This window comes from Chiloscyllium punctatum, chromosome 37 (assembly GCF_047496795.1).
Source record: "Chiloscyllium punctatum isolate Juve2018m chromosome 37, sChiPun1.3, whole genome shotgun sequence".
Lineage (NCBI taxonomy): Eukaryota > Metazoa > Chordata > Chondrichthyes > Orectolobiformes > Hemiscylliidae > Chiloscyllium > Chiloscyllium punctatum.
The window spans coordinates 67,532,555-67,549,308 of NC_092775.1; the positions used below are offsets into that span (position 1 = coordinate 67,532,555).

Sequence of the window (16,754 nt, forward strand, 5' to 3'; positions counted from 1 at the left end):
AAAAGTGGGTCCTCGAGAGTAGTAATATCTGGATTACTCGCGGTGCTGTGAGCTAGTGAGGGCACGAATAGGAGGATAGAGCAGATGAATACATGATTGAAGAGCTGGTGTACTGGAGAAGGATTCACATTTTTGAATCATTGGTAGCTCTTTTGGGGTACAAGTGACCTGTGCAAGAATCTAAATTGAAAGGGGACTAATATACTGGCAGTGAAATATGCTAGAGCTGTTTGGGAGGATTTAAACTAGTAAGGTGGCGTGGGGTGGTACCCAGGGAGAGAGTGAGGAAAGAGATCAATCTGAGACTGGTACAGTTGAGAACAAAGGTGAGTCAAACAGTCAGGGCAGGCAGGGACAAAGCAGAGAACAAGGTTGGACTGATAAATTAAACTGCATTTATTTCAATGCAAGGGGCCCAACAGGGAAGGCAGATGAACTCAGGGCATGGTTCGGAACATGGGACTGGGATATCATAGCAGTTGCAGAAATGTGGCTCAAGGATGGACAGGACTGGCAGCTTAATGCTCCAGGGTACAAATGCTACAGGAAGGACAGAAAGGGAGGCAAGAGAGGAGGGGGAGTGGCGTTTTAGATAAGGGATAGCATTACAGCTGTACTGAGGGAGGATATTCCCGGAAATACATGCAGGGAAGTTATTTGGGTGGAATTGAGAAATAAGAAAGGGATGATCACCTGATTGGGATTGTATTATAGACCCCGAAATACTCAGAGGAAAATTGAGAAACAAATTTGTAAGGAGATCTCAGTTATTGGCAAGAATAATAGGGTGGTTATTGTAGGGGATTTTAACTTTCCAAAAATAGATTGGGGCTGCCATAGTGTTAAGGGTTTAGATAGAGAGGAATTTGTTAAGTGTGTACAAGAAAATTGTCTGATTCAGTATGTGAATGTACCTACTATGGAAGGTGCAAAACTTGACCTACTCTTGGGAAATAAGGCAGGGCAGGTGATTGAGATGTCAGTGGGGGAGCACTTTGGGGCCAGTGACCATAATTCTATTAGATTTAAAACAGAGATGGAAAAGGATAGACCAGATCTAAAGTTGAAGTTCTAAGTTGGAGAAAGGCCAATTTTGACGGTATAGGGAAAAACTTTCAAAAGCTGATTGGGGGCAGATGTTTACAGGTAAAGGGAAAGCTGAAAAATGGAAAGCCTTCAGAAATGAGATAATGCGAGTCAGTATATTCTTGTTAGGGTGAAAAGAAGGCTGGTAGGTATAGGGAATGCTGCATGTCTAAATAAATTGAAAGTTTGGTTAAGAAAAAGAAGGAAGCATATATCAGGTTGGACAGGATAGAGTGAGTGAACGCTTGGAAGAGTATAAAGGCAGTAGGAGTATGCTTAAGAGAGAAATCAGGAGAGCAAAAAGGGGACATGAGATAGCTTTGGCAAATAGAGTTAAGGAGAGTCCAAAACGTTTTTACAAACACATTAAGGAGAAAAGAGTAACCACAGAGAGAATAAGGCCCCTCAAAGATCAGCAAGACAGCCTTTGTGTGGAGCCGCAGGAGATGGGGGAGATACCAAGATTATTTTGTGTCAGTATTTACTGTGGAAAAGGATATGGAAGATATAGACTCTAGGGAAATAGATGGTGACTTCTTGAAAAATGTCCAGATTACAGAGGAGGAAGTGTTGGATATCTTGAAATGCATAAAAGTGAATAAATCCCCAGGACCTGATCAGGTGTACCCTAGAACTCTGGGAAGCTAGGTAAATGATTGCTGGGCCTTTTGCTGAGATATTTGTATCATTGATCGTCACAAGTGAGGTGCCGGAAGACTGGAGGTTGGCTAACGTGGTGCCACTGTTTAAGAAGGATGGTAAGGACAAGCCAGGGAACTATCAACCAGTGAGCCTGACATCGGTGGTGGGCAAGTTGTTGGAGGTAATCCTGGGGGACACGATATACATGTGTTTGGAAAGGCAAGGACTCATTTGGGATGGTCAACATGGCTTTGTGTGTGGAAAATCATTTCTCACAAACTTGATTGAGTTTTTTGAAGAAGTAATAAAGAGTATTGATGAGGGCAGGGCGGTAGATGTGATCTGTATGGACTTCAGCAAGGCGTTCAAGGTTCCCCATGGGAGACTGGTTAGCAAGGTTAGATCTCACGGAAAACAGGAAGAACTAGCCATTTAAATGCAGGACTGGCTCAAAGGTAGAAGACAGAGGGTGGTGGTGGAGGGTTGTTTTTCAGACTGGAGGCCTGTGACCAGTGGAGTGCCACAAGGGTTGGTGCTGGCTCCACTACTTTTCATCATTTAAATAATGATTTGAATGTGAATATAGGGGGTATTGTGGATGACACCAAAATTGGAGATGTCGTGGACAGCGAAGAAGGTTACCTCAGATTACAACAGGATCTTGATCAGATTGGCCAGTGGGCTGAGGAGTGGCAGATGGAGTTTAATTTAGATAAATGTGAGGTGCTGCATTTTGGAAAAGCAAATCAGAGTAGGACTTGTATACCTTAATGGTAAGGTCCGAGGGAGTGTTGCTGAACAAAGAGACCTTGGAGTGCAGGTTCAAAGCTCCTTGAAAGTGAAGTCGCAGGTGGATGCGATTGTGAAGAAGGTCTTTGGTAAGTTTTCATTTATTGGTCAGAATATTGAGTATAGCAGTTGGGAGGGCATGTTGCGACTGTACAGGACATCTGTTAGACCACTGTTGGAATATTGCGTGCAATTCTGGTTGGTGTTGTGAAACTTGAAAGGGTTCAGAAAAGATTCACAATGATGTTGCCAGGGTTGGAGGGTTTGAGCTATAGGGAGGGGTTGAATAGGCTGGGGCTATTTTCCCTGAAGCGTCAGAGGCTGAAGGATGACCTTTATAGAAGTTTATAAAATCATGAGGGACATGGATAGGATAAATAGACAAAGTCTTTTCCCTGGGGTGGGGAAGTCCAGAATTAGAGGGCATAGGTTTACAGTGAGAGGGGAAAGATATAAACGAGACCTAAGAGGCAACTTTTTCATGCAGAGGGTGATATGTGTATGGAATCAGCTGCCAGAGGATGTGGTGGAGGCTGGTACAATTGCAACATTTAAGAGGCATTTGGATGGGTATATGAATAGGAAGGGTTTGGAGGGATATGGGCCAGATGCTGGCAGGTGGGACTAGATTGTGTTGGGATATCTGGTTGGCATGGACGAGTTGGACCAAAGGGTCGGTTTCTGTGCTGTATATTTCTATGACTCTATAATTCTAATAAATTGTCAGGTATGATTTCCCCTGCATGAAGCTGTGCAGACTGTGCTTGATTACATTAGATATTTCAAATTACAAGTAGCTCTGCATAACATGCACTTCGGCGGCGAGATTTGGCTATAATGTCTCTGAAGAATTAGGGAATGGTATTTTGGAGAGTGTTTGCCTCCATTTGAAATAGTGCGGTTTCAGCAGGGATCAGTTTGTGTGCTCCGTTCTGTGCATACAGAGATGTCCGTGCCGAAATCTTCGTGCCTATCTGCATTTGTATCAGTGTCATTTGCCAATACAGCAGCTTTTTGTGATAAGTACTGTAAGGAGAGCAGCTTCCTTAAATTTTTTTAAATGTACTGTGTTAAATTTACTTTTATTCATTAATAAATAGATTTCAACCTTCAGTCAGGCTGTGCGATACTTTGCATTCGACCTTTGGGTGATTTCTGAGTGATCGTGAGTGATTCCTTTTGCTGGTCTGCCCCAACTCAACTTTTCCCTTGGCCCCATTATTTATAATAAACAATTTTCTGTCAAGCGAGGTTTCGCTGGAATGCATTACGGTGTTTTAGGCGAACCACCTGTTTCTGCCATTATATCCTCTATAATAGACTCTATTGAGCAAACTGGTCTGCAGTTACCTTTTTTGCTTGCTTCCTTGCCTTTTTGAATAAATGTGGTACATCAGTTTTCCAATCCTCTGGGACTTGGAGAATTCAGGGATTTTGGAGATTACTCAAAGTGCATCCTCTAATCTCTTTCGGCACTTCCCTAAAGGTTGCAACCCATCAAGTTCAGGGGCTTATTGGCCTTTAGCCCTGTTAGTTTCCCTAGTACTTTTTTCCTAGTACTGGTTATTACAATTATTTCCTCTCCATTTTGCCTCTTATGTAGTATTTATGGAATGCTGTTAGTGTCTTCTAACATGATGTCTAACACAAAGTATTTATTCAACTCCTGGACCATTTCCTGATTTCCCATTATGATTTCCCCAGCCTCATTGGCTAAAGCTCCGACATTGTTCTTTGCATATTTGAAGAAGCCTTTACTGTCAATTTTTATATTAATTGTTAGTATTTTCTCCCTCTTTATTTTCCTTGGGACGTATTTTCATGGGATTTAAAACTTCCCAATCCTCTAGCTTACTGCTAATCTTTACATATAGTGTGTATTTTTTTTCTTTCAAATTGATACTATCCTTAACTTTCTCAGTTGAATAGCATTGGTTTATCCTTTTCCTAAAATCTCCCTCTTCAATGGGATATATCTTTGTGGTGTATCGTTAATTATTTTCTTAAATATCTGCCATTGCTCATTAACCTTCTTAACTCACCAGCCCAGCCCAGCCCATCTCTGCACTCATTCCTTTCTAATTGCTCTGATTTAAGATGTGCAGTTCTTTCTGTCCCAAGTTCCTCACTCAAGTTGAATGCTTAATTCCACCAAGTTATAATACCTATTTTCCAGGGGATTGTTTACCCTGCGAGCATTTATTAAAACCTGCCTCTTACACTTTGAGGTCCAAATATCCTGATCCATGGTTTGATTTACATTTTACTTTCTAGGAAGCTGTCTTAAGTGTACTGTATGAACTTTTTCTCATGACTACCTTTGCCAAGTTGATTTTTGAAAACTGTGTGAAAAATGAAGTCAACCATAATTAATGTTCTGCCTATTTTTACATTCTCTCATTATTTCCTGATTTATTCTGCAACCAACAGTATAGCTGTTGTGCGGGCATCTATAAACAACTTCCATCAGCCTTCATCCCCGTGTCATTTCTTACGGCACGGTGGCACAGTGGTTAGCACTGCTGCCTCACAGCGCCAGAGACCCGGGTTCAATTCCTGGGCGACTGACTGTGTGGAGTTTGCACATTCTCCCCGTGTCTGCGTGGGTTTCCTCCGGGTGCTCCGGTTTCCTCCCACAGTCCAAAGATGTGCCAGTCAGGTGAATTGGCCATGCTAAATTGCCCGTAGTGTTAGGTAAGGGGTAGATGTAGGGGTGTGGGTGGGTTGCGCTTCGGTGGGGCGGTGTGGACTTGTTGGGCCGAAGGGCCTGTTTCCACACTGTAAGTAATCTAATCTAATCTAATCTAACCTCCACCCAAATGGATTTTTCCCGTTCAAGATAATTGTTGTCGCTATTTACTTATTCCATCTTGCACTTACAAAGCTATCTCATCACCCTTTTCTTCCTGCCTATCCTTTTGGAAAGTAACATGCCCATGAATTGTTTTTGCCCTACTTTTGATGTCTTTGTAGCTGTTTCTCTGTAATTATTATAAGACTATGCCCATTAGCTTATGATGCCATTCTGTGACACCTGCACAAATGTTTTCCTGATAAATTTGAAATAGTTCTCCCATTATGAAGAATTAAACAGTTTGTTTTTACATGTCATTAAATTATTTGGACTTATTTAGTATTTCTGTGAATACTTGAGGACTGCATTGCTTTTATTTAATTTGTCCATTGTATTAAATGTTGAATACCTTGATTGTCTGGTTACTTATATAACAGGTATGTTGGTTATATTAAAAAACAACTTATTTACATACAATATTATGGCAACGCATTACTATGGTGAAGCGTTTCTGGTTTTCTAACACATTTATCTGTCTTCTGATTGTTCCTATAATATATTGTGCAGTATTTATTACACAGAGTGTATCCATGTTTAATGCTGTAATATCTGACCAGCAGTTCTACTGTTTTCAGTCAATAGGGAATTACTTGGTGACCAGGAAGGAATTGATGTGTTGCTGCAGCAGCTATCAGTGAGTATCCGTATTCTCTAGTCCCTGACTCGGTCAGTATACTTAACATTTTTTTTGAAAAATGCATCAGAAGTCTTCTCCCATTATCAGTCAGATATAAATTGTATCTGAATTCTCAGTAACACACACTGCTATTTCGCATATGGATGTGAACATAAAGTTTTTCCATCTCCAGCTGTGGATGGATTATAGCAGAAATTTGAAAAGAAGAACTTCAATGTAATGCCTCTCATTTACATAGGATGTCCCAAACTATGGTAGATCTAATTAATAACGTTTTTTTAATGAAGTCACTTGTATCGTAGGCATGTTTTGAAGCTGTTTGTGCACAGTCCATTTCCATGAGCAGCATTCAGATGCATGACCACTTGATCTGTCTTACTGATATTGGTTGAAAGAGTTTGTTGGAGACCTTCTGATTCTAAAAGTCATGAAAATGGGATTTTGTGCGTTGTAAGCAAGATTCTTCAATATTGCATTGTCTAACTTACATTGCTTAAGTAATAAAGTGGACTTGAACCCACTGTCTAAGGTGACTTATTACCATCTAAATCAATGTGCCACAAGTGGGATCCAGTTGATTTTACATTAGACTTCAAATTTATTGCGACACTTGCTTTTTCAGGATGTTGCACAGTTTAGGACATTGGCACAAGATTAGACAGGCCATTTGGCCCTTTATGTCTGCTCAAGGCACTATTTGTAGCAAATATTTCACATTCTGAAAGATTTATTATTTCCATTGCCTTGACCCAAGGTTTAATCCAGAAAAGAATGGCACCAATGTTTTGGTACCTAACTGAATTTTACATTGTTATTTCACTGATGTGTTTCACATATTTCCCTCTTGTTCCAAATTATTAAATTGTCAATAGCTGTAATTGAGTCTGCAGGAATGATACAAGAATGAAACTTCTCGACCTTGTACTTGCTGATACTGAAATGACAGGATATAGTTACATGAAACAATAAGTAGTATTAGACCATTCAGACCCTTGAGCCTGGTCCACTATTGAATAAGAGCATGGTTGGTCTGTTTGATTTTAATTCCATGTTCCATTTACCCCGATAATATGTGATTCCCTTGCCTAATTAGAATCTATCTGCCTCTACCTTAAAAATATTTAATGGTACTTATCTCCACCATCTTCTGAGGCAAAGTTCCACAGTCTCTCAATCCTCCAAGAGAAGAATTTTCTCCTAACCTTTGTCCTAAATGTCTGATCCCTAATTTTAAAGCAGTGCTCCTCATTTGGATTTGCTCACGCGAGGGAACATCCTTTCCAGGTTCACCTTGTCAAGACCATTGGGGATCTTGCGCACTTCAGTCAACTGCACTGCCCCCTCCGAAAAAAAAACCTCTAGTGGAGACAAACCCCTTCTGTCACACGACAACCCATTCATTTCATAAATTCAGTAAATCTCTGAACCTGCTTTTTGTCTCTTAAATTGAAAATGTTAGACCAGCAAAAAGGACCTTTGCATTGCTCAGTTGCTTTGTTAACTTTATTTTGAAATAATCATTTGTGCATCACATCATCCATAAGTGTTGTGACCAGGTGAGAATGAAGAACATTTAATAGATCACTGCAGCATTGGCAGTGCACTGTGCTATGTTTTATGACATACCAGATAACCTTTCCCCAACAAAGGTGCGAGGTCTAGCCATGCTTTGGCATTTTACCAGTGCCCTTTCCTCCATCAGAAGATCAAAATGGGGGATTTTTACTAATGATGGCAAATGGTCAGATCCATTTGCAAATCCACAGATAATAGAGAAGGCAGAGGACAAGGAAATTGATAGATTTTTAAAAGGAATAGGTTGAAAGGTTGTGGGGAGCCAGCAGGAAAGTAGAAAATGACATTGTAATGAGACCAGCAATGAACACATTGAATAGCAGTACAGGCTTGAGAGGCTGAGTTACCTACTCCTGCCATTTTGGGAATTACCATCTCCAAAAAAAGAGAAATTAGCTGCCTCCAGTTTATATTCAACAGCATAACCATGATAAGAGGCATAACTATGATAAAACCTCTGTCAATAACATCTGTGGCAGGGCTTTTAGGAGTGGGAAACTTAACTGGACCAACCACACATGTACTGTGGCTACTGTGGCAGCTCAGAGGCTCTATGTTCTGTGATAGAGATTAATTACTAGTCCAATAGAGTTCACAGCACATTACTGCATTAAAAGTCCTGAAGAGTCTTCCTGTTCAAAAATGGGCCTTATCTATCTTTTCTAACATATTTCTCTTTGGTTGCTCTTTTTAATACTTTTATGAAATTCCAAAGTTAAAATGGATTTTAGACAAAAGTTTGAGTTTGACATTATTTTATCATCAATGAAATACAGTAGTCATTGGTTCTGTTACTGTGCTACTCGTCTGCTGTTGAAGACAGATAAGAATAAAATCAGTGGCACAATTTTTAAGTATTGAATGATGGATATTCTTTTTAAAAATGGATCTGTTATCTGTCACAAAACACATGCAAAATGATTTCTGTGAATTTCTAATTCTGGAAGCCAGCCTTTATTCAAAGGTTTATAATGGCTACAAATTCTACTTTTGCTGAGATATAAGTACAGCCTAAGATCAGTGCACACATGTAGAATGGGCTTTTGTTGAATTCTTTGTTCTTGCTATGCCTTTCTCAGGAGAATAAGGTGAAGTGAAATAAAAAAACGGAAAGATGTGTGACATTTTATTTAGGGTGAAGTAATCAAATAGAATTTATTTCGCAACATGAAGGTCCATCTATTTAATTGAATTGAGACTTTTAATTCTTCCATGCCACCATTTAAATAGCTTTCTAGGCAGTTATCCTTGTTATTAATAGTGCAATAGAAAAGTGCTGAACAATTACTTGCTATAACTATCTTTAGATGGAATATTCTGATAACTAAATTGCATCAGTTGCAAAATAGAAAAGATATACAATCTGTTCAGTCTTATAAAATGCGTAGCAGTAATGTTTGTGTTGCAAACTTAAAGTTTGCTGTAGGATATGATTTCTGCAAAACCAGACAAAAGGAAGGTATATATCAGGATTCCCTCAAGATCGTCCTCTGCTTTTCTTAACCTATATTAGTACAGGGTTGAATTCCAAAATTTTCATATAACAGAGCGCTTTAAATTATTGCAACAGGATTGTGATAAATTTCAAGAGAACTTAGACTGGTTTAATGGGCAGAAGAATGGCAGGTGAAATTTAACACAAAGCATTGCACAGTGATTTATTTTGGCAGTAAGAATGAGGAGAAATAAGAGTCAATTCTACAGCGGCTGCAGGAACAGAGGGATCCATGGCTATATCTGCAGAAGTCATTGAAAGTCAGCAAGGCAATTAATAAAATGGAATGTTAAGCTTTATAAATAGAGGCAAAACAAAAGCAAGAAAGTTATAAGAAACCCATATAAGGCCTGGTTTGGTTACAATGGAATATTATGTTCCATTTTGGGCAACACACTTTTTAGGAAAGGTAAGAAGGTATGAGAGGAAGTGCAGATGGGATTCATAAAGGTTCCAGCAATGAGAAATCAGTTCTGTGGGTAGTTTAAAGATCTGAGGTTTCTTGGAGAATAATAGATAAACATAGGAGCAGGTGGAGGCCATTCAGCCCTTTGAGCCTGCTCCATCATTCATCACGATCCTGGCTGATCATCCAACTCAATAGCCTAATCCTGCTTTCTCCCCAAAACCTTTGATCCCTTTCGTCCCATGTGCTATATCTAGCTGCCTCTTAAATACATTCAATGCTTTGCATCAACTACATCCTGTGGTAATGAATTCCACAGGGTCACCACTCTTTGGATGAAGAAATGTTTCCTCATCTCAGTCCTAAATGGTCTACCCCGAATCTTCTGATTGTGACCCCTGGTTCTGGACCTACCCACCATCGGAAACATCGTCCCTGTGTCTACCCTGTCCCGTCTTGTTAGAATTTTATAGGTCTCTATGAGATCCCCAGCCTCTTCATTCAGCGAAAACAATCCATCTCTCCTCATATGTCAGTCCCATCATCCCTGGAATCAACCTGATAAACCTTAGCTGCACTCCTCGAGAGCAAGAGCATCTTTCTTCAGAAAAGGAGACCAAACAATATTTGAGATGTGGCCTCACCAGGGCCCTGATTAATTGCAACCACACATCCCTGCTCCTGTACTCTAAATCTCTCGCAATGAAGGGCAACATATCATTGTCCTTCTTTATCTCCTACTGCACCTGCATTCTTATCTTCAGCCCCTAGTACACCAGAACATCCAAGCCCCGCTGCAAACTCCCCTCCTCCATTTTATAGCCATTCAGTTTGTAATCTGCCTCCTTGTTTTTGTTTCCAAAGTGAATAACCTTGCATTTATCCAAATTATACTGCATCTGCCATTGATTTGCCCACACACCCAACCTGTCCAGTTCATGCTGAAGGATCTCTGCACCCTCATCACAGTTCAGCCTCCCACCCAACTCGGTATCATCTGCAAACTTTGAGATGTTACATTTTGTTCTTTCATCCAAATCATTAGTATATATATTGTGAATAGCTGGGGTTCTAGCATTGATCCCTGTGCCATTCCACTGATTGCCAAATTGAAAATTACCCATTACTTCCTACTGTGTCTCCTCTCTGCCAACCGGTTTTCTGTCCATCTCAATACACTCCCCCCCCCCCCCCCCCCCCATCCCCTGCACTTCAGTCTTTGACAATAATCTTTTATGTGGCACTTTGTAAAATGCTTTCTGAAAGTCCAAATATACCACATTGTCTGACTCCCCCTCGTCAAATCTACTGGTTACATCTTCATAGAATTCTAACAGATTTATCAAGCATGATTTCACTTTCATAAATTCATGCTGATTCTGGCACTGTTTTCTAAACGGTCTGCTGTGAAGCCCTTAATAATGGGTTTGAGAATTTTCTCCACTACCAATATTAAGCTTACTGGTCTGTAATTCCCTGGTTTCTCTCTATCTTCCTTTTTGAATATTGAAGGAACATTTGCTACCCTCCAATCTGCAGGGATTCTTCGAGAATCTATAGAATCCTGGAAGCCCTGGTGATTTATCTGACTTCAATCCCCTCCGTTTTCCCGGCATCATTTCTCTGCTAATATTGATTATCGTCAGTTCTTCCCTCTCACTAAATCTTGCATTCTTCAACACTTCTGGTACCTGATTTGTGTCCTCTTTTGTCAAGACAGAACCAAAGTATGTATTCAGTTGCTCAGCCATTTCTTTGTCCCCTATTATACATTCCTGTTTCTGTCTGTAGGTGACCTATATTTGTCTTCACTAATCTCTTTTTCTTCACATACCTGTAGAAACTCTTAGTACCAGTCTTTATGCTCCTTGCAAGCTTACTTTTGTACTGTACTTTTCCCTTCCTAATCAGTCCGTTGGTCCTCCTTTGCTGAATTCTGAACTGCTCCCAATCCTCAGGCCTATTATTTTTCTTGGCCAATCTGTATGTTTCTTCTTGGATCAAATACTATCTCTAATTTCCTTTGTAATCCATTTGGCTTTTGTGCAAGACAGGAATAAACAGTTGATGCAGTTCTCCCATGCATTCCTTGAATGTTTGTCACTGGCCTGTCCATTATCACCCCTTTAAGTAACTTTCCCCAATCTGTCAAGGCCACCTCGTGCTGCACATCTTGATAGTTTCCTTTATTCAGGTTCAGCATTCTAGTCTCTAAGTGAACTGTCTCACTCTCTATCTTGATTAAAAAATTCTATCATGTTATGCTCACTCATCCCCAAGGGGTCTCGCACACCAAGATTGGTAATGATTCCCTTCTCATTACACAGTACTCAGTCTAAGATGGCTTGCTCTCTAATTGATTCCTCCACATATTGATCAAGAAAACTATCTTGTATACACTCCAGGAATTCCTCTTCTGTGGCATTGTGGCTAATTTGATTTGCCTAATCTATTTGCAGTTTAAAATCACCCAGATCACAAAGCATTTCTCCCAATATTTTAATCATACTCTTGAATGTGTGTTACCTGGAACCCATATCTATTTTAAGAATTCCTAATCTATCCAGATGGTACTAGTATCTTTCAATATTCATAATGCTATTCCATTCTGGGCATCCCTCTTACCTGGAACAAAAGCATTCTCCAAAGAAGCCTGTACTAATGTGAAATAGTCTTTCAACGGCTCTGCCTTAAACTGAGAATCACTATGAATTATTATACAGTGTCTTTTACTTGCCCTGTATAAAAGTTTTGTGAGCTTCTGATACAGTTTTAAAAAATAATGCTGCCATTGACACAATTGTCTTGGATGGTTTGATCGCAGTGGAATATTGGCTAGTTTTCTTTTCGTTAATTTCTCGTGGTACTTTTCCCTATTCTTCTCTGAGACAAATACTTGAATCTGTAGATTTGGTCAGAAGCAATAAAGCTTGCTTCCACATTCTTATTCGCCTATTATGATTTTGTTTCATTTTTGAGTTCTGAATTCTTGATATGAAAATAGCACAACGACATTGCTGTTGCACTTTATTGTGAAGCTATTCAAGTACTGTACCCACATTGTGAAGGTTTGTAGCTCAGCTTGAGGTTTATGGTATAGGTTTGCTCGCTGAGCTGTAGGTTTGATATCCAGACATTTCATATCCTGGTTAGGTAACATCTTCAGTGGCGACCTCCAAGTGAAGCGAAGCTGTTGTCTCCTGCTTTATGTTTATATGTTTGTCCTGAATGGGGTTCCTAGGGTTTGTGGTGATGTCATTTCCTTTTCATTTTCTGAGGGGTTGATAGATGGTATCTAGATCTATGTGTTTGTTTATAGCGTTGTGGTTGGAGTGCCAGGCCTCTAGGAATCCTCTGGCATGTCTTTGCTTAGCCTGTCCCAGGATAGATGTGTTGTCCCAGTCGAAATGGTGGGTTTCTTTCCTCCATGTATAGGGCTACGAGGGAGAGAGGGTTGTGTCTTTTTGTGGCTAGCTGGTGTGACAAAAAGACACAACCCTCTCTCCCTCGTAGCCCTATACACGGAGGAAGAAAAACCCACCATTTCGACTGGGACAACACATCTATCCTGGGACAGGCTAAGCAAAGACATGCCAGAGAATTCCTAGAGGCCTGGCACTCCAACCACAACGCCATAAACAAACACATAGATCTAGATACCATCTATCAACCCCTCAGAAAACGAACAGGAAATGAAATCACCACAAACCCCAGCAACCCCATCCAGGAGAAAGATATAAATAGAAAGCAGGAGACAACAGCTTCGCTTCACTTGGAGGTCGCCACTGATGATGTTACCTAGCCAGGTAATGAAACGTCTGGATATCAAACCTACACCCTGTACCCACATTACAATGACTAAGATTTTCACCATCTCCTTTGTGATGTGACCTCAAGTGTGTAGGAGACAGCAGGTGTCTTCCAATAAACTACTAATTGTACAGGGATTTAAACACGGAGGGACACGTCCTGGCAGTTCCTCCCAAAGGCAACAACGCAGTGAGTAATTTTACCTTGTGTGCAACCATTCCTGCAGCTAGACCTTTTGAGCAGCTGACCATCTAGTTCATATTCCCTCTCATGATAGGAAGAATCCTATGTTTTGCACCTCACTTTTCTGCATTAAATTTCATCTGGATGCAATGTTTTCTTTGAGGACCTCTAAGAATTTTTTTGATGGCTACTTTTTGATTTTCAGGAGCTATACTTGGTTTTCAGGGGCTCCCTTACCTATATGTAAGTTTGCTCGCTGAGCTGAAAGGTTCGGTTTCAGATGATACGTTGCCATACTAGGTAACATCATCATTGAGCCACTGGTGAAGCGCTGGGTTATGTCCCACTTTGTATTTATGTGTTTAGGTTTCTTTGGGTTGGTGATGTTATTTCCAGTTCTTTTCCTCAGAGGATGGTAGTTGGGGTCCAAATCAATATTAGAAAATAAAGAAACTGACTACTGCTGTATGATATAAAGTTGGCTTAAGGACAGAACGCTGGATTAGTGGTGCTGGAAGAGCACAGCAGCATCTGCAGTCATTGTTTTTACCTTAAGGACAGAATGCCCCTGGTGCTCACCTTCCACCCTACCAACCTTCGCATAAACCAAACCATCCATCGACATTTCTGCCACCTCCAAACAGACCCCACCACCAGGGATATATTTCCCTTCCCACCCCTTTTCCGTCTTCCGCAAAGACCGTTACCTCTGTGACTACCTGGTCAGGTCCACACCCCCAAACAACCCACCCTCCTATCCTGGCACTTTCCCCTGCCACCGCAGGAACTGTAAAACCTGTGCCCAGACCTCCTCCCTCACCTCTATCCAAGGCCTTAAAGGAGCCTTCTACATCCATCAAAGTTTTACCTGCACATCCACTAATATCATTTATTGTATCCGTTGCTCCCGATGCGGTCTCCTCTACATTGGGGAGACTGGGCGCCTCCTAGCAGAGCGCTTTAGGGAACATCTCCGGGACACCCGCACCAATCAACCACACCGCCCCGTGGCCCAACATTTCAACTCCCCCTCCCACTCTGCCAAGGACATGGAGGTCCTGGGCCACCTCCACCGCCGCTCCCTCACCACCAGATGCCTGGAGGAAGAACGTCTCATCTTCCGCCTCGGAACAATTCAACCCCAGAGCATCAATGTGGACTTCAACAGTTTCCTCATTTCCCCTTCCCCCACCTCACCCTAGTTCTAAACTTCCAGCTCAGTAACTGTCCCCATGACTTGTCTGGACTTGTCCGACCTGCCTATCTCCTTTTCCACCTATCCACTCCACCCTCTCCTCCCTGACCTATCACCTTCATCCCCTCCCCCACTCACCCATTGTACTCTATGCTACTTTCTCCCACCCCCACCCTCCTCTAGCTTATCTCTCCACACTTCAGGCTCCCTGCCTTTATTCCTGATGAAGGGCTTTTGCCCGAAACTTCGATTTCGAAGCTCCTTGGATGCTGCCTGAACTGCTGTGCTCTTCCAGCACCACTAATCCAGAGTCTGGTTTCCAGCATCTGCAGTCATTGTTTTTCCCTTCAGGATGAGGTTTCACTTTCTATTTTGGGAAACTGGCCAGAAGTATTGCTTATTAACGTGAAGGTTTGCCTGATGAGACTGAAATGCTGTGCTGATTCTGGTTTATAGAGCAAAGTATTCAAATCTAATTTGCCTACAGTTCCATCTGCAGGCATGAACGCCATGAAATATTTTGCAATATCAGCTAAAAATTATTCTTTGGGGAAAAATGAAACATGAATTGCAAATAGTGGGATAAATAAGGACTTGTGCTACCATCTCAAAATGCAGTAAATGGGCTGTAAACTTGTATGTAAATTATGTGTCTTACACAAGCTTTGCTGTTCTCCGGTTTAGCCGAATAACCATGGAAACTGTAAAAGTAGGTGTGATGGGTACTCTGGATTCCATGGTAGCTTATTTTGTCTGCCTGAGGAGTGTGGTGTTATTGAAAATCTCAGGGCTTTAAGTATTAGTTGTAGCATTTGGTGCAACAAATCTGACAGTTGTTTAATGCTGTAGCCTATTTTTAAACAATGGTAGATGTCTGCGAATTACGCACTAAGAAGAAGTGATACTGGTGTTTAATATGAAGATTAATATGCATTGATAATATTGGCTACTCTTCAGCAATTATTGCCACAGCCAACATTTAAAGGAATCAAGGCTGCAATATTATCTAGTGTTTCTTCAGCTATCATTAAACACTTGAGCTTCAAATGATGTGTTTTACCTCCATGTCACAACATCCTGAATTTCTGGCTTTAAATCACTCAATTTTTATGATTGCTCTGTACTATACTTGATATCTCAGCTGCATAATGAGTAAACGCTAATGACTGTTAGGTTTTCAATCTTGATTAGATACAAACCTGAATCTACCAGCTTAAATGTTGTTTTACTCCACTCTTTCTACTCAAATATTTCATTTGGAATGGTTGATTATAAAACTGGCCTCAATTCAACCATTCCATTCAACTAAATTGATTTTTACTTAAGCAAAACTTTGAATTGATATATTTATGCTGCTGGCTAAATGCAGGTTGAAAAGTGTTGAACGTTTTCATCTCAAAGAAAGAATGCTATCTTTGCTCCTCTCCCATTCCATTACCATGTCATTATGATTTGACAATTGTCGAGATACCATTCTTGTAAGGAATTCACACCCTGATGGTTAAATGATCATCTATCTTGCTGTCAAAATGTTTTTTTCCCTGGGGTCAGTCACAATTCTATATTTTTTTTCATTAGCAGATTGCTTCCTCTTACCTCAGAAAAGGTTTATTGCTGTGATTACTGACACAAGTTTGAATCTGTCTTAGTTTCTATTTATAGGAAATATGTATTTAAAATGTATTATGTAACTTGTTAGTTGACATATTTCTCTTGGATGCTAACTTAGAATTTACACTCAGACTCTTGTACAGAGCAACATGGACTCTTCACAAAGCAAAACACAGTCTTCAAGGCTATTGAACTTTGGATGTCTGCACAATAATACCCAAATCACTTTGATCATACATGATGTATATTGATTAAATGCATGCTCATGGTATCTGCATGATTATTCATGAGTGAGTGAGATCCTGTGTATCTGTCAACTGACTGTCATTGGGCCAACTGACACCTTTGGAGCATCCACTCATACAAAGGAAGGGAATTACTGCGACTTGTGCAAGGAATCGGACAGGTGTGAGTTCTCCTCCATTGATCCTTGGAGTTTCTGAAGGATTGTTATTGCATGCTGTACCCTAA

General features: G+C 40.6%; 1 protein-coding gene across 1 annotated transcript in view; it reads left to right on the plus strand.

Annotated features, from left to right (window-relative positions):
- ctnnbl1 (catenin, beta like 1) overlaps window positions 1-16,754 on the plus strand; it is a 183,362-nt gene that overhangs the window by 68,750 nt on the left and 97,858 nt on the right. The window contains exon 9 of the mRNA XM_072556958.1: window positions 5,947-6,005. Coding sequence (XP_072413059.1) covers window positions 5,947-6,005 — 59 coding nt within the window. The remainder of the gene's footprint in view (window positions 1-5,946; window positions 6,006-16,754) is intronic.